The sequence below is a fragment of the Halichoerus grypus genome, chromosome 6 (assembly GCF_964656455.1).
Source record: "Halichoerus grypus chromosome 6, mHalGry1.hap1.1, whole genome shotgun sequence".
NCBI classification, from domain to species: domain Eukaryota; kingdom Metazoa; phylum Chordata; class Mammalia; order Carnivora; family Phocidae; genus Halichoerus; species Halichoerus grypus.
In genome coordinates, this window is record NC_135717.1 from 23,170,011 (window position 1) to 23,188,783 (window position 18,773).

Below are 18,773 nucleotides of genomic sequence, written 5' to 3' on the forward strand. Positions count from 1 at the left end.
GTTAATATTCATTAAACAGATATATATTTGGTGCTTATTATATGTAAGGCAGTAAATTAATCAGATAAAAGTCCCTTCCTCCAGAGATCTGAGAAATCTTTCCAAAGTGCTCTCCACCTCCACCAGCTGCACTATACTAGTCTTGCGAAGCTGGAGGAAAGGGTAGGGAGGAGAAAAAAAATGCCTCCAGGGCACTATAGAACTTTGTGGAAAACATTGCAGTGGTACTCTGATAGCTCAGGGCAGGACAAAAGAGCTGAGAGAAACACTTCTGGGGTACATCAGTCCTTCACTGCAATGGCCCTTTGAAGGTTAGAGAGAGGGCAGCAGAGTAGACAGAAAACCTTTAAGGTGAAGAAAATAGTGCAGAAATGGAAATCGAAGAGCATTTGTCAGATACAAAAAGCTGGGAACTGGACTATAGCTTAAAGAGATCTCCATGGTCTCATTCATGTACAGATCCCAACCTCTGCTAAGACTAAAATCCTGATTCTATTACTAAAACATTTGAAGACAGTGATGGAGAGAATCTAAAGAAAGGTGTAATACATCCCAGTATTTTATGTGAGTCCCATGATAACCACAAAGAAAATATGTCTAGAAATTACACAAAAAAAAGAAATCAAAGTATATCAATACAAAAAATCAGTAAAAAGGAAATGAAGACAGCAAGACAGGAAAAGAGGGACACAAGAAGTATAAGACAAACAGAACACGAGTAACAAAGTAGTACTTCCCTATCAAAATCAATATTAAATATAAACAAATTAAACTCTTCAATCAAAAGACAGAACTGAATAGATTAAAAAAAAAAGTAAGATCCACTCCTATAAGAAAACACTGGGTAAAAGCTTCTTGACATTGGTCTTGGCAATGATCTTTTTTGGATATGAAACCAAAAGCACAGCAAAGAAAGTAAAAAATAGAGAAGTGTGACCACAACAAACTAAAAAGATTCTGGGGGTGCCTGGGTGGCTTAGTTAGTTAAGCATCCAACTCTTGGTTTCGGCTCAGGTTGGGATCTCATGGTCGTGGGACTGAGCCCTGAGTCAGGCTCTGTGCTCAGTGGAGAGTCTGCTTGAAGATTCTCTCCCTCTGCACCTCCCTCCATTCCCTATCTCTCTCTCTCACTCTCTAAAATAAATCAATAAATCATTTTGGATCACTACATCAAAAACTAATGATGTATTGTATGGTGACTAACATAACATAATTAAATAAAATAAAACTAAAAAAAAGAAATTAAAAAAATAAAAATATTCTGAATGGCAAAAGAAATAATCAACAAAATGGAAAGGCAACCTACAGAATAAAAGAAAATGCTTGCAAACCAAAAATTCCTAGGAGAAAACACAGGAAGTAATCTCTTTGACATTGACTATAGAAACATTTTTCTAGATAGGTTTCCTCTGGCAAGGGAAACAAAAGCAAAATTAAACTATTGAGACTACATCAATACTAGCTTTTGCACAGTGAAGGAAATGTCAACAAAACAAAAAGCACCATGAGTGGGAGAAGATATTTGCAAGTGATATCCAATAAAGGGTTAATATCCACAATATACAAATAAATTATACAACTCAACACCAAAAACCAAATAATCAATTTAAAAATGGGCAGAAGACTTGAAAAGACATTTCTCCAAAGACATATAGATGGCTAACTGACACATGAAAAGATGCTCAACATTACTCATCATCAGAGAAATATAAATCAAAACCACAAGGAGATATCACCTCACACCTGTCAGAATGGCTAAAACCACATCTTCTTTATCCATTCATCTGTTGAAGGGCACCTCGGCTCCTTCCACAGTTTGGCTATTGTGGACATTGCTGCTATGAACACTGGGGTGCATGTGCCCCTTCTTTTCACTACATCTGTATCTTTGGGGTAAATATCTGGTAGTGTAATTGCTGGGTCATGCGGTAGCTCTATTTTTAACTTCTTGAGGAATCTACATACTGTTTTCCAGAGTGACGGTACCAGCTTGCATTCCCACCAACAGTGTAAGAGGGTTTCCCTTTCTCCACATCCTCACCAACATTTGTTGTTTCCTGTCTTGTTAATTTTTGTCATTCTAACTGGTGTAAGGTGGTATCTCATTGTGGTTTTGATTTGTATTTCCTTGATGGCTAGTGATGTTGAACACTTTTTCACGTGTCTGTTAGCCATTTGTATGTCTTCTCTGGAGAAGTGTCTGTTTGTGTCTTCTGCCCATATATTGACTGAGTTATTTGTTTTTTTGTGTTGAGTTTGAGAAGTTCTTTATAGATCTTGGATACCAGCCCTTTATCTGTAATGTCATTTGCAAATATCTTCTCCCATTTCATAGGTTGCCTCTTAATTTTGTTGACTAGTTCCTTTGTGGTACATATATACAACAGAATATTATTCAGCCATCAGAAAGGATGAATATCCACCATCTGCATCAACATGGATGGAACTGGAGGGGATTATGCTAAGTGAAAGAAGTCAAGCAGAAAAAGACAATTATCATATGGTTTTACTCATGTATGGAACATAAGCAATAGCAGAGAGGACCATAGGGGAAGGGAGGGAAATCAGAGAGGGAGATGAACCATGAGAGACCATGGACCCTGGGAAAAAAACTGAGGGTTTCAAAGGAGAGGAGGTGGGGGGGGGGGAGTAACAGGGTGATGGATATTAAGGAGAGCAGGTTTTGTGATGAGCACTGGGTTATATGTAACTAATGAATCATTGAACACTACATCAAAAACTAATGATGTACTATACAGTGGCTAACTGAACATAACAATAATAAAAAAAAGAATGGCTAAAACCAGTAATATAAGAAACAACAGGTGATGGTGAGGATATGGAGAAAAAAGAATCCTCTTGCACTTTTGGTAGAAATGGAAACTGATGCTACCACTGTGGAAAGCAGTGTGGAAGTTCCTCAAAAAATTAAAAATAGAACTACTATATGATCCAGTAATTCTGCTACTGGGTATTTACTCAAAGAACACAACCATGCCAATTCAAAAAGATATATGCACCCCTACGTCTATTGCAGCATTATTCACCAGAGCCAAGTTATGGAAACAACCTAAGTGTCCACCCACTGATGAACAAATGAAGATGTGGTAAATACATACAATGGAATATTACTTAGCCATGAAAAATGAACTCTTGCCATTTGTAACAACATGGATGGACCTAGAAGGTGTCATGCTAAGTGAAATAAATCAGACAAAGACAAATACCAAATAATTTCACTTACATGTAGAATCTAAAAAAAAAAAAAGTAGACAAAACAGACTCAAAGATACAAGGAACAAACTGTCAGTTACCAGAAACAGAAGGGGTTCGAGGTCAAGCAAATAGGTGAAGGGGATTAAGAGGAATAAACTTCTGGTTACAAAATAAATAAGCAATGAGGATATAATATACAGCATGGGGAATACAGTCAATAATATTGTAATAACTTTGTATGGTTACAGATGGTACCTAGACTTATCATGGGGATCATTTTGTAATGTATAAAATACTGAATCACTAGGATGTACACCTGAAAATAATAGGACATTGTATGTCAATTACACTTCCATATTAAAAATAAATAAATAAACTATGACCATTACTTCAAAGGGCTCATAGTTGAGCCCCAAATAAAAGGACAAGGAAATCATAGAAGTTTTGGGGAGATAGACAAAAAATTATGGAAATTAGAATAATATTACTAAGACATCAATATCCATGAAGATTATGTTTGAAGAATACTAAGATATCAATATCCAAAAAATAATCAAAGGGAGAGACCATATATTTTTTTCAGGAAAACTGAAGAGCCACAGCACTGCAGGGATCCCTTGACCATGATGGCTATGCGGTCACCCAGGAAGTCAGCTTCATCCATGTAGTGGGTGGTCAATAAGATGGTACGATCCTGTTTATATTGCTGAAGGACATCCCAGGTGGCTCTCCTTGAGGCTGGGTCCATGCCAGATGTTGGTTCATCAAGTATCACCACCTAAAGACCAGAAGAACAATTTTATAACCGTTAAGCATTATGTACTCGTGTCACTAAGGTCACTAAGTATCATTTATGGGGCTTACTCTGGTTTTGCTTTTTCAGTCACTTGTTCAGTTAAGCTAACAAGTTTAGACTAAAACTGAATTAGGAATGCTAGAATAATTCCAAACCTGTGACAAATTTATTACAATAATTTGATAATGTGAATTCCATATGGGATTAATTTGTAAGGTTCTTTTTACAGTGTTAGATCCTTATCAGCTCTCAGGTTTCTGTTGGCTGATCTTTTTAGACCAGCTTTGGTGGGGATCCATTTTTAGTGCTCCCCCCCCTTTTTTTTTACCTTGGAGCCCCCTATAAGTGCTATGATCATGGAGAGTCTGCGCTTCATTCCTCCACTCAGTGAACATGAAAATTCATTACGCTTATCTAGCAGGTTAAAAGCAGCCAGCATATGATCAATTTCCATAAGACGTGTCTTTTGAGGTATTCCTTTTACCTAGAAAGAGAAGCCAGAGTTTACATGGTGCTTCCAGCTTTTTCCTAAGAAACACTTTATACAAGCCTTTTCTTATATGATTTCTATAGTGTCTTCTTCCCTTAGCCTGTCTTTACGTTTAAAGGAGAATTCATCAAAAATCAGTTTTTGAACTTTCTAGGAATAAGGATATTGATAGTTGTTAATCTACCTGAAATACATCAATAGAGTGGGAAAAAGGAACATATCTTTTTTGGCTTACCACACAATAGAAATAAAGGTGTTCTGACACGGTCAAGTAATTAAACAACAAATTTTGTTGGGGACACAAGCCCAAGCTTTTCCTGATCTGGACCATCTGCTGTGAGATGTCATATCCATTAATATAGGCCTCACCACTGGTAGCAGGATAGAGACCTAGGGATCAAGCAGAAGACGTAACAATACCTTAGCTTTCATGAGGGAACATGACAACAAACTTTTCATTAAAACCTTAAATTTGAAATCTATATATGGATTATTCATTAGAATTAGCAGTATCTCTCAGAAGAAAATTCCAAAAAATACCCATTGTTATATTTGAGGTGATGAGATTAAAAATAATTTTTTATTTTTTATTTGATTAACTGCATGTTCTAATATTCAATGAGTATGAATGAGTACAAATCACTCAGGTATATAAAAACACTAAAGAGTTTGTTATATTAGAACTTAACAGCATTGCCATCAGCCACTTGACAACATTTATGAATTATGTTGTTTTTTCAAAAAATTTTATTTTATTATGTTATGTTAGTCACCATACAGTACATCATTAGTTTTTGATGTAGTGCTCCATGATTCATTGTTTTCGTATAACATCCAGTGCTCCATGCAATACCTGCCCTCCTTAATACCCATCATTGGGCTAATCCATTCCCCCCGCCCCAAAACCCTCAGTTTGTTCCTCAGAGTCCATAGTCTCTCATGGTTCATCTCACCCTCCGATTTTCCCCCCTTCATTTTTCCCTTCCTTCTCCTAATGTCCTCCATGCTATTCCTTATGTTCCACAAATAAGTGAAACCATATGATAATTGACTTTCTCTGCTTGACTTATTTCACTTAGCATAATCTCTTCCAGTCCCATCCATATTGATGTAAAAGTTGGGCATTCATCCTTTCTGATGGCTGAGTAATATTCCATTATATATATGAATTATGTTATGAATTGTACACTGACCTAGACTGTGGTAAACTCTTTTAATTAAAACTTGATAACCCAGATAATAAATCTGTTATCCTTGAAGAATTTAAATTCTAGTCAGGGGAGGTAACACATAGTAACCTAAAATAGTTTCACAATATTTATATAATTTTTATCCATAGCTCTCATAATTATTGGTTAAGTTTAAAGAAGAAAGTATCATTTAAATCCAGTAACTCATTAATCCTACTTTACACTTACTGTGGTAAGCATTGAGTATTGTATAGAATTGCAAAATCCCTATGTTGTACACCTGAAACTAATATAACATTGTATGTCAGCTATACTTCAATATTATAAAAAAAGAAAACATGACCAAGAGGATAAATGTGTTCACAAATATCCAACATGATCTCTCAAATTATTCCTGTTGTGCTGCAGTCCCCTCCATCATCATGTTTATTCCAGAGGTTTTCATTTTTAACAATGTAATCTAATTTAAATGCATTGAAATGAGACTGTTTAGATGATCATCCCTTTTGACTTCTTATTTCTGTAGTGGACCTTTCCTTTCTGCTTTTAGTGATTTGAGTCTTCGTTTTTTTTTTTTTTCCTTGGTCAGTATAGCTAAAGGTTTGTCACTTTCATTGATCTTTTCAAAGAACTAACATTTGGTTTCATTAATTCCCTTATTTCCTTATTTCTTTGGATTTAGCTGGCTGTTCTTTTTTAAGTGTCTTAGGTGGACAGATTGTTTATCTGAGAACTTTTTAATGTAGGAATTTACAGCTATAAATTTCCCTCTAAGCACTGCTTTAGCTGCATCTCATTAGTTTTGTGTGTTATGTCATTTTTATTCATGTCAAATATTTCCTAATTTTCTTTGTGATTTCTTCTTTCACCATTAGTATTTAGAAGTATGTTGTTTAATTTCCACAAATATGTGAATTTCTCATTTCTTCCTGTTGTAAATTTATAATTTCACTCCATTGTAATCAGAAACTACACTGTGTAATTTCAATCTTCTAAATTCATTCAGGCTTTTTTTGTGGCCTAATGTATACTCTATCATAGAGAATATTCTACATGTGGTTGAGAAGAACATAGATTTTGCTATTAGATGAAATGTGTATAGATACTTATGAGATCTATTGTGTGTAATATTTTTCAAGTCATCTATTTACCTGTTGATATTCTGCCTACTTGCTATATCTTTCATTGAAAGTGGGATACCGAAATCTACAATTATTATTTTTCCATTGTCTATTTCTGCCTTAAATTCTGACAGTTTTTGCTTCACATATGCGGGAACTTTGTTGTTAGGTGCATATATATTTATAATTGTTACAACTTCATGGTAAATTGACCCCTTTATCATTATAAAATATCTTTCTCTATTTCTAGCAACACTTTGTTTTAAAGTCTATTTTGTCTGATATTTGCATAGCTAGTGCAGCTTTACTTTGGTTGCATTTTGTGTATTCTTTCCGTCTTTTTACTTTCAAACTATTTGTATCTTTGAATCTAAAATGTGTCTCCTGTACACAGCATAGAGCTGGATCTTATTTTAATACATCTGACAATCTGCCTTTTATATGGATTGTTTAATCCACTAACAATATTATTATCAATATAGCTGGGTTTATGTTTGCCATTTTGCTTTTTTATTTTTGATGCCTCATGTAATTTTTGTTACTCTATTTATTGCTTTCTTCTGCATAGACTATTTTCTAGTGTAACATTTAAATTCCTTTAATGATTTTTTCACTATATGTATTTTTGACTTATTTTCTTAGTAGTTGCTCTGAGGCTTACCAGAATCAACTTCAGATTTATATTAACTTAATTCTAGAAAGCTGATATAGTTTTGTCCTCTCTTCTCTATTTTTGTGCTACTATTGTTATACACATTTCATCTACATGTGTTACCATTCCAAAAATACACTGTTATAATTAATACTCATATAATTTTATGCTTATTACAGAAGTGGATAAAAGAGAGCAAGTATGTAATTACAGTTTGTTAAACTTACTTCTTATATAGCATTTTTGGTCCTCTTCATTTGTCCTATGGATTTGTGTTCCCATCTAGTATCATTTCCTTACTCTATCACAACTTTGCTCCCATCCACTTCCTTTATGCCATTATCGTCAAATTTATTACTTTTCTGTATTACAGGCCCAACATTGCAATTATATAAATAGTTTTATACAATTTCTTTTGAAATTAGTTAAAAGAAAAAGTAATATGTATTGATACTGTCTTTTATAATTACATAATTAACTTAATTTTTTTTTTATTAACATATAATGTATTATTTGTTTCAGGGGTACAGATCTGTGATTCATCAGTCTTACACAATTCACAGAGCTCACCATAGTACATACCCTCCCCAATGTCCATCACCCAGCCACCACATCCCTCCTGCCCCCTCCCCTCCAGCAACCCTCAAATTGTCTCCTGAGATTAAGAGTCTCTTATGGTTTGTCTCTCTCTCTGGTTTCATCTTGTTTCATTTTTCCCTCCCTTCACCTATAATCCTCTGTTTTGTTTCTCAAATCCTCGTATCAGTGAGATCATATGATACTTATCTTTCTCTGATTGACTTATTTCACTCAGCATAACACCCTCTAGTTCCACCACGTTGTTGCAAATGGCAAGATTTCATTTTTTTGATGGCTGCATAATATTCCATTGTATATATATATACCACATCTTCTCATATCCATTCATCTGTTGATGGACATCTAGGCTCTTTCCATAGTTTGGCCATTGTGGACATTGCTGCTATAAACATTGGGTTGCACGTATCCCTTTGGATCACTACATTTGTATCTTTGGAGTAAATACCCAGTAGTGCAATTGCTGGGTGGTAGGGTAGCTCTATTTTCAACTTTTTGAAGAACCTCCATACTGTTTTCCAGAGTGGCTTCACCAGCTTGCATTCCCACCAACAGTGTAGGAGGGTTCCCCTTTCTCTGCATCCTCACCAACATCTGTCATTTTCTGACTTGTTAATTTTAGCCATTCTGACTGGTGTCAGGTGGTATCTCGTTGAGGTTTTGATTTGTATTTCCCTGGTGCCGAGTGATGTTGAGCACGTTTTCATGTGTCTTTTGGCCATTTGGATGTCTTCTTTGCAGAAATGTCTGTTCATGTCTTCTGCCCATTTCTCGATTAGATTATTTGTTCTTTGGGTGTTGAGTTTGATAAGTTCTTTATAGATCTTGGATATCAGCCCTTTATCAGTAGTGTCATTTGCAAATATCTTCTCCCATTCTGTCGGTTGTCTTTGGTTTTGTTGACTGTTTCCTTTGCTGTGCAAAAGCTTTTTATCTTGATGAAGTCCCAATAGTTCATTTTTGCCCTTGCTTCCCTTGCCTTTGGCGATGTGTCTAGGAAGAAGGTGCTGCGGCTGAGGTCGAAGAGGTTGCTGCCTGTGTTCTCCTCTAGGATTTTGATGGACTCCTGTCTCACATTTAGGTCTTTTATCCATTTTGAGTCTATTTTTGCATGTGGTGTAAGGAAATGGTCCAGTTTCATTCTTCTCCATGTGGCTGTCCAATTTTCGAAACACCATTTGTTGAAGAGACTTTTTTCCATTGGACATTCTTTCCTGCTTTGTCGAAGATAAGTTGACCATAGAGTTGAGGGTCCATTTCTGGGCTCTCTATTCTGTTCCATTGATCTATGTGTCTGTTTTTGTGCCAGTAACATGCTGTCTTGATGATTACAGCTTTGTAATAGAGCTTGAAGTCTGGAATTGTGATGCCACCAACTTTGCTTTTCTTTTTCAACATTCCTCTGGTTATTTGGGGTCTTTTCTGGTTCCATACAAATTTTAGGATTATTTGTTCCATTTCTTTGAAAAAAGTTGATGGTGTTTTGATAGGGATTGCATTAAATGTGTAGATTGCTCTAGGTAGCATTGACATTTCAACAATATTTGTTCTTCCAATCCATGAGCATGGAACGTTTTTCCATTTCTTCGTGTCTTCCTCAATTTCTTTCATGAGTTTCCTGAGTACAGATTCTTTGCCTCTTTGGTTAGATTTATTCCTAGGTATCTTATGGTTTTGGGTGCAATTGTAAATGGGATCAACTCCTTAATTTCTCTTTCTTCTGTCTTGTTGTTGGTGTATAGAAATGCCACTGATTTCTGTGGACCGATTTTATATCCTGCCACTTTACTGAATTCCTGTATGAGTTCTAGCAGTTTTGGGGTGGAATCTTTTGGGTTTTCCACATAAAGTATCATATCATCTGCAAAGAGTGAGAGTTTGACTTATTCTTTGCCGATTTGGATGCCTTTGATTTCTTTTTGTTGTCTGATTGCTGAGGCTAGGACTTCTAGTACTATGTTAAATAGCAGTGGTGATAGTGGACATCCCTGCCATGTTCCTGACCTTAGGGGAAAAGCTCTCAGTTTTTCCCCATTGAGAATGATATTCGCTGTGGGTTTTTCATAGATGGCTTTTATGATATTGAGGTATGTACCCTCTATCCCTACACTGTGAAGAGTTTTAATCAAGAAAGGATGCTGTACTTTGTCAAATGAATTTTTCTGCATCTATTGAGAGGATCATATGGTTCTTCTTCTTTCTTCTATTAATGTATTGTATCACATTGATTTATGGATGTTGAACCAACCTTGCAGCCCAGGAATAAATCCCACTTGGTCGTGGTGAACATAATTAACTTTGATATGTCATCTGTGTTATATGTGTATTTGTGTGTGTGTGTGTGTGCACACGCATGTGTTCAGATTTCCATCTCAGCTTACTGCTTTTAGCCCAAAGAACTTTTTTAAGGTAGGTCTATTAGGAATGAATTCTGTCAGGTTTGTTTATCTGGGAATGTGTTATTTCATGTTAATTTCTGATACCTAGAGATGAGACTCTCAGCTGACAGTTTTTTCTTTCAGCACTTCGCTCTTTAAAAAAAATTTTTTTTGTAACTGGAAGTTAGTACCTGTTAATCCCCATCACTGATTTTGCCCATCCCACCCCCTCCCCACCTACCTTCTCTCTGGCAACCACCATTTTGTTCTCTGTATTTAGAGTGTTTCTTTGTTTTTGTTTCTTCAAGTCAACATATGAGTGAAATGATAAAGTATTTGCTTTTCTCTGTCTATTTCACTTAGCAAAATACCCTCTAGTTATATCCATGTTGTTGCAAATGACAATACACACACACACACCCCACATATATATACACATTATATACACCACATACATACAGACACCACATATATATACCACATACATATATACACTACATATATATACACTATATATACATATATCACATCTTCCTTATCCATTCATGTGTTGATGGACACTAGGGTTGCCTCTATTTCTTAGTTGTTGTAAATAATGCCGCAATAAATGTAGAGGTACATGTATCTTTTAGAATTACTGTTTTCATTTTCTTTGGGCAAATTCCCAGTAGTGAAATTACTGGATCATATGGTATTTGTTTTTAATTTTTTGAGGAAATTCCATACTATTTTCCACAGTGGCTGCACCAATTTACATTCCCACCAATAGTGCATGAGGGTTCCCTTTCCCCACATTCTCCCCAACACGTGTTATTTCTTGTCCTTTTGACACTAACTATTCTGACTGGTGTGCAGTGATATCTCATTGTGGTTTTGATTTGCATTTACCTGATAATTTACCTGATAATGTTGAGCATCTTTTTTTAAAAAAAGATTTTATTTATTTTAGAGAGAGAGAGAGCATGAGAGTGGGATGAGGAGCAGTGGGAGAAGCAGACTCCCTGCTGAGCAGGGAATCCAACATGGGGCTCAATCCCAGGACCCTGGGATCATGACCTGAGCCGAAGGCAGATGCTTAGCTGACTGTGCCACCCAGGTGTCCCTTGAGCATCTTTTCATATGTCTATTGGCCATCTATATGTCTTTGGAAAAATATATATTTAGGTCCTCTGCCCATTTTTTAATCAGATTGTTTCCTTTTTTTGGTGTTGAGTTGTAGGAGTTCTTTTCATATTCTGGATATTAACACCTTATTGGATATATCATTTGCAAATATATTCTCCCATTCAGGCTGTCTCTCTTTCATGTTTTGCTGATTTTTTCAGTGATATACATATGGATTTCTTTCTCTTTATTCTTTGCACATTTATGAGTGGTTTTTGATATATGGTTACCATTAGGCTTGTATATAACCACTTCTGCATATAGCAGTTTACATTAAGTTGATGACTGTCCAAATTTGAACCCATTCTTTTTTCCTCTCCTCCCCATGTTTTAGGTATATGTTGTTATATTCTATATTATTTTATTTTGTGAGTTCCTTGACTGATTTTTTATAGAAATATTCATTTTTACTGCTTTTGTGTTTCCTATCTTTATACTATCATTTTTGGTCTTTCCTTTCCACTCTTTAAAGTCCCCTTTAATATTTCCTGCTGGGTTGGTTTAGTGGTCATGAACTTCTTTAGTTTTTTGTGTGTCTGGGAATCTTTTTATCTCTCCTTCTATTCTGAATGATAGCCTTGCTGGGTAGAAGTATTCTTGGCTGCAGATTTTTCCCAGTCAGCACTCTTCTAGTTTGCAAAGTTTCTGCTGAAAAATCTCCTGCTAGTCTTATGGGTTTTCCCTTGTAAGTTACAGTTTCCTTTTGTCTTGCTGCTTTTAAATTTTTTTCTTTATTACTATATTTGGCCAATTTTAATTAATATCTTAGTGTGGATCTGCTTTTGTTGATTTTGATGGGGGTTCTATGTGCCTCCTGGATCTGGATATGTTTTCTTCCCCAGATAGGGATGTTTTTAGTTATTATTTCTTCAAATAAATTATATGTCCCCTTTTCTCTCTCTTCTTCTGGGACTCCTATGATATGAATGTTATTACATTTGATGGAGTCGGAGTTCCCTAAGTCTATTCTCATTCTGCATAATTCTTTATTCTCTCTTTTGTTCAGCTTGATTATTTTCCACTACTCTGCCTTCTAGGTCACTAATTCATTCTTCTACTTCTCCCATCTTGCAATTCATTCCATCAAGCATGTTTCTCATTTTGTTTATGGAGCCCTTTATCTCTGTTATGTTGTTCCTTACTTCTGTGTTAAGGGTCTCACTCATGTCTTCCATTCTTTTCTCTATTCCACTGAGTATCCTTATGATCACTGCTTTAAATTCTCTATCAGGCGTGTTACTTTTATCTGTTTTGCTTAGATCTCTGGCTGTGGCCTTGTCCTGTTTTTACATTTGGGATAAGTTTCTCTGTCTCCTCATTTTGTCTGCCTGTGTCTGTTTCTGTGTATTAGGAAAGTCAGCTATGTCTTCAGCTCTTGAAAGTAGTGACTTTATGAAGAAGAGGTCTTGGAGTGCCCTGCAGTACAGCATCCCCTGTTCACCAGAAATTGGCACTTTAGAAATGTGTGTTGTTTATGCCCTGCTGTTGTGTTTGAGTCAAGTTTCCTCTCAGTGAAGTCATCTGCAGTGACTCTCCAACTTTTGTGGGAATGCTTGTTCTCTGTGGTGTTAGTGGGATCCAGGCAGTCCAGCTCTTTTTTTTTTTTTTTTTTTTAAGATTTTATTTATTTATTGGAGAGAGAGAGAGAGAAAGTGAGCAGGACAGAAGGAGAGGGAGAAGCAGACTCCTCGCTGAGCAGGGAGTTTGACTTGGGGCTTGATCCCAGGACTCTGGGATCATGACCTGAGCCAAAGGAAGATGCTTAACTGACTGAGCCACCCAGGCACCCCCAGACAGGACAGCTCTGAAGGGGTGTACCTGCTGGGGAACTTGGGAGTGTTAGCAAATTTGCTCTGGGTCACTAGTCTTATCATGGATCCCCTGAAGTGCTGCAGTGGCCGAGGGCCAGAGACTGGGCTTTGTGCACAAGGATGGCTGGGTGCAGCACATCAGACGTGCAGGGCACACAATGGCAGGACAGGGTGCATGTGTGGCTTTAACAAAATTTGTCCTGAGCCCAGGACTGAGGCTAGCAGGCTTAAAGTGGGTGAGTCCTCAGGAGAACTCATGGGCATTGTGCACTACTAGCAGGTTAGGTAGCAAGTGTATGTGCAGTCCCGCTGCCTGCTGATGGCCCTGCGTTTATGCTGGGACCAGGGAATTGGGGGGTGGGAGTGAGAAAGGGGGAAATGATGCCTGCCAGCTCCCTCAGTTTTGGATAAGTCCCCGAACATGCTCTGAAATCACTATGAACAGATTTGTCTCCCATTTGCCCCTGGCATTGTGTAAACTGCTGTTTTTATGTTGCTTCTCTGTGCAGGCTGCTGTTTCTTCAAGGGCAGGGACCCAGCTATCACCAGCCTTCCCTGCTTGCCCAGTGCCGAATCAGCTGACTTTTAAAACTCCAGGTTCTAAGTTCTACTGGTTATACAAATTCACAGAATTGAGCTCCTCTGATTTTCAAAGCCAAAATATGGGGATCAGTCTTCCCCATGTGAGCTCCAATGCGAAGATCCCTTTCTCTGCCCTTTCTGTGTACAACTCCCTCCCTCCTGAAGGCAGCCTCCCTCTGCCTTTCAGTTTCTTGTCTATATTTAGTTGTAGAGTTTTTTCTGCTAGTCTTTGGATCACTCTCCAGTATACTTATTTGGATATGGATGATATCTAGTAAACATGGAATGGGATAAGCTCAGGGTCCTCCTACTCTGCCATCTTCCCAAACTACCCCTGCATATTAATTTTGTGTTCTACAACTTAATGGAATTCATTTATTAGTTCTAATAGTTTTTTGGTGGTGTCTTTAGAGTTTTCTACATATATCATGTCATCTGCAAATAGTGACAGTATTGTCTTCCTTACCAATTTAAATGCCTTTTATTTCTTTTTCTTGTCTGTTTGCTGTGACTAGGACTTTCTACTATTATGATGAATGAAAGTGGTGGGAGTAAACATCTTTGTCTTGTTCCTGATCTTAGAAGAAAAGATTTCAGCTTTTCACCATTGAGTATGATTTTAGCTGTAGGTTTATCATATATGGCCTTAATTATATTGAAATATGTTCCCTCCAAACATACTTTTGGAGTTCCCTCCAAACATACTTTTGGAGTTCCCTCCAAACATACTTTTGGAGTTCCCTCCAAACATACTTTGAGAGTTTTTAATCAAGAATGGATGTTGTATTTTGTCAAATGTTTTTTTTTTTCTGCATCTACTGAGATGATCATATGGTTTTTATCCTTCCTCTTGTTAATGTGATGTACCACATTGATTGATTTGCCAATATTGAACCACACTTGCATCTGTGGCATAAATCCAACATGGTCATGATGAATCCTTTTAATATATTGTTGAATTTGTTTTGCTAACATTTTGTTGAGAAGATTTACATATATGTTCATCAGAAATATTGACCTGTAGTTTTATGCAGGGTGCTTGATTTGGTATCAGGGTAATGCTGACCTTGTAGAATGAATTTGGAAGTTTTCCTTCCTCTTCTATTTTTTGGAATACTTTGAGAAGAATGAGCATTAAATCTTTTAAATGTTTGATAAAATTCACCCGTGAAGACATCTGTTCCTGGACTTTGGTCATTGGCAGCTTTTTCATTACTGATTCAATTTCATTACTAGTAACTGATCATTTCAAATTTTCAACACTTTTTATTAAATATCATCCCGTTGCTTTCTGGCCCCCATTGTTTCTAATTAGAAGTCAGCTTCTGGTCCTATTGGGGTGCAAATGAATGTGACAAAGTATTTTTGGCTTCCTGCTTTCAAGATTTTCTCCTTAATAATTTTTACTATAATATTTATGGGTGATGATCTCTTCACATTTATCCTATTTGAAGTTTGTGGAGCTTCTTGAATGTGTAGATTAATGTTTTCAGCCATTATTTTGTAGAATACCTTTTTGGCTTTGTTCTCTTTCTCCTCTCCTACATTCCAATACATGTATGCTGGTGCATTTAAAGGTATCAAAAATTGCTATGAAACTTAATTTTCCTTCATTCTTTCTCCTTTGTTTTATTCACATTTTATAATCTCTATCAATCTATCTTCAAGTTCACCAGTGTTCTCTTGTGACAATTCACGAAATCTACTGTTGAGCCCCTTTAATGAATTTTTCACTTTGGTTATTATACTTTTCAACTCCAGAATTCCCACCTGGTTCTTCTTTTTATAATTTCTATCTTTTCATTGATATTTTCTATTTGATACTGTTTTCATACATTCCATTACTTCTTTAATCATGGTTTCCTTTAGTTCTTTGAGCATATTTATAATGGTCACTTTGTAAAATCTTTGTAAAACCTGTTATCTGCTCTTTCTCACATGAAATTATTTACAATTTAAAAAGAAAGATTACTGAACAATTCTATGTATCACTGAACTGGCTAAATTGTAAATATCAAAAGAATACACAAAAGTCTTGTAGGCTTGATCTATAGTGTCTATGTGAGGATACTCTGGACAGATATATACACTTACCTGAGAGAATAGACAGAGTAGTGGATTTTCCTGCCCCATTGGGTCCTAGAAGAACAGTGATCTGCCCCACATATAAATTCAAAGACAAGTCTTTTACAGCTATCTTAGTAGTATTTTGCACTTGGAATTCCTGTTGAGGAAAACCCACAAATATTAACTTTATCACTATTACTTTGGAAAGACAAGCACTCATATCAAGTATCTATACAAGAAGCCATACCACATAATCAATCTCATGGGGAAAAAAATCCAAAATTAAGAAGGATAAAAATATGATTGGGAAAAAAATATCTGAAGGTATAACATGAGCTGTAAAATTTCACAGTAAATCTATAAACATCCCCTCAGTAATATCCATTCATGCCTTGATTCAATTAATATCTTAAAGCTGATAATGCCATAATCTTCTTCAGTCCATGCATTTGTCCTGGTTTGGAGAACTGCCAATAGAAAACTTGGATAGAACATCTAAAATATAGATGTTTTATAGGCATCTCAAATTTCTTATGTGTAGTTTAGCAGTGCTCCTGCTTAAGATGCAAAAATATGGAGGGGTGCCTGAGTGGCTCAGTTGGTTAAGCATCCAACTCTTGGTTTCACCTCAGGTCATGATCTCCTGGTCATGAGATCAAGCCCTGTGCATTGGGTGCAGAGTCTACTTCAGATTCTCTCTCCCTCTTCTGCTCACACACTCTCTCAAATAAATAAATAAAATTCTTTTTAAAAAGATGCAAAAATATGGAAAGAGCATCACTCTCACTCTAGAAAACAAGAAACTTGTTTAAATAATCTAAAAAATAATAAATTTTCTTGAACTCATCAGAGAAGTGACTTTTCCAGGCAACCAATTAGCCTTAAATTTAAGAAAAAATAGATGCCTTTAAGGAGAGATGATATATAAACATTTGCTTATCTGGAGGAGACACAGGCACTATGTAACTAATAAAAAGATTTTGGTTAAATTTTTAATGAAAATGAAGTAAAAATACTTTACAATATCTAAATAAAAAAGTTGGGATTCAAGCCCATTTCATTCAGACTTTAAACATATATTCCTTCCAGTATAACCCATTGATGGTGAATAAAGCAAAACATTTTGTGTAACCAAAAAAGCTATTTCTCTTTTACTCCAAGTGGCAATAAATATTTTCGCCCTAGGTGTCCTCATCCTCTCTTTTCCCTAGACCAAAGCATCAGGCTCATGAACTGCTTATTTGAAATCTCTACTTACATAAGTGTGTAAAGTTTTACATCCAAAATGAAGCTCTTAATTTCTCAAAGTTTCACTTTAAAACCAACTAACCAAGCAAACCTCAAATTCTCCCCCAATGTCTCCAATATCCATAAATTTCTCCACCAACCATCAAGTGCTCAAGGCACAAAACCAACTACTTTAGTTTCCTTCTTTTCCTTCAAATTTACATCCAACCAGAGAGCAAATCTTTTCAGCTCTAACCCCAGATATATTCTGAATCTCTATACTTCTATCTCCACAAGACTAGTCCACACTGCCAGATTTTAGCCAAGCTAGTATAAAAGCCTCCAATTTGTCTTCTTTCTTCCACTCATAATCCTCACAGCAGCCAGAGTGTTCTCATAGAAAAATAAATTAGATCATGTCTCTCTACTTAATAAAGGTCAATACTGGTTGATGTACATTTGGGTTCCTTCCATAATTTGGGGTGCATGTATCCCTTCAGATTAGTATTTTTATATTCTTTGGGTAAACACCTAGTCGTGCAATTTGTGGATCATAGGGTAGTTCTATTTTTAACTTTCTGAGGAACCTCTATATTGTCTTCCAGAGTGACTGCACCCATTTGCATTCCCACCAACCGTGTAAGAGGGCTCCCTTTTCTCCACATCCTCACCAACACCTGTTGTTTCCTGTGTTAATTTTAGCCATTCTGACTGGTGTGAGGCAATGATGTGGATGGAGCTAGAGAGTGTAATGCTCAGGAAAGTGGCCAGTCAGAGAAAGACAAATACCATACGATTTCACTCATATGTGGAATTTAAGAAACAAATGAATACAGGAGGGAAAATGAGAGGCAAATAAGAAACAAGCTATTTAAAAATGCAAATAGGCAGGCAAATAGGCAAATACAAACAAACTATAGAGAACAAACATGGTCACAGGAGGGGAGGTAGGTGGGGGGATAGGTTAAATGGGTGATGGATATTAAGGAGGGCACTTGTTGTTATGCACACTGGGTGTTGTATGTTAAGTGATGAATCACTAAATTCTACACCTGAAACTGTTACACTGTATGTTAACCAACTGGAATTTAATAAAAACTTGGGAGAAAAAATAATAAAGGCCAATAATTATTTCCTAATATTAAAAAAATGGAATCCAAGCTTTATCATGGCCTTCAAGGCCCCCTGCATGGTTTATACTATGACTATACCACCAAATTCATTTCATGTCATTCTTTCTCTTTGCTTTCTTCACTCCAACTTTAATCAGTTTTGCTTATACTCCTGCCGCTACAGATTTCTATTCCTGTACCACTTGTATGATTACTGATGGCAGAGGCTGGCTAATGTCACCTGAGTCAATTTGTCTACATGGTTATTTAGTACTTCTGTGATATGTGGTCTCTGGTGGATGTTAACATGCATTACAAAGATCTTCCCACTTTGTTCTCATTCCTATAGTTCCATCCATGTGCCTTTACC

The 18,773-nt window shown here is 36.3% G+C and overlaps 1 protein-coding gene across 1 annotated transcript in view; it reads right to left on the reverse strand.

Annotated features, from left to right (window-relative positions):
• Positions 1-18,773, reverse strand: part of LOC118549012 (phospholipid-transporting ATPase ABCA3-like) — a 143,361-nt gene that overhangs the window by 83,262 nt on the left and 41,326 nt on the right. The window contains exons 11-14 of the mRNA XM_078074025.1: positions 16,092-16,221; positions 4,738-4,892; positions 4,341-4,496; positions 3,784-3,994 (exon numbers count right to left, since the gene is read on the reverse strand). Of these exons, the coding sequence (XP_077930151.1) occupies positions 3,784-3,994; positions 4,341-4,496; positions 4,738-4,892; positions 16,092-16,221 (652 nt within the window). The remainder of the gene's footprint in view (positions 1-3,783; positions 3,995-4,340; positions 4,497-4,737; positions 4,893-16,091; positions 16,222-18,773) is intronic.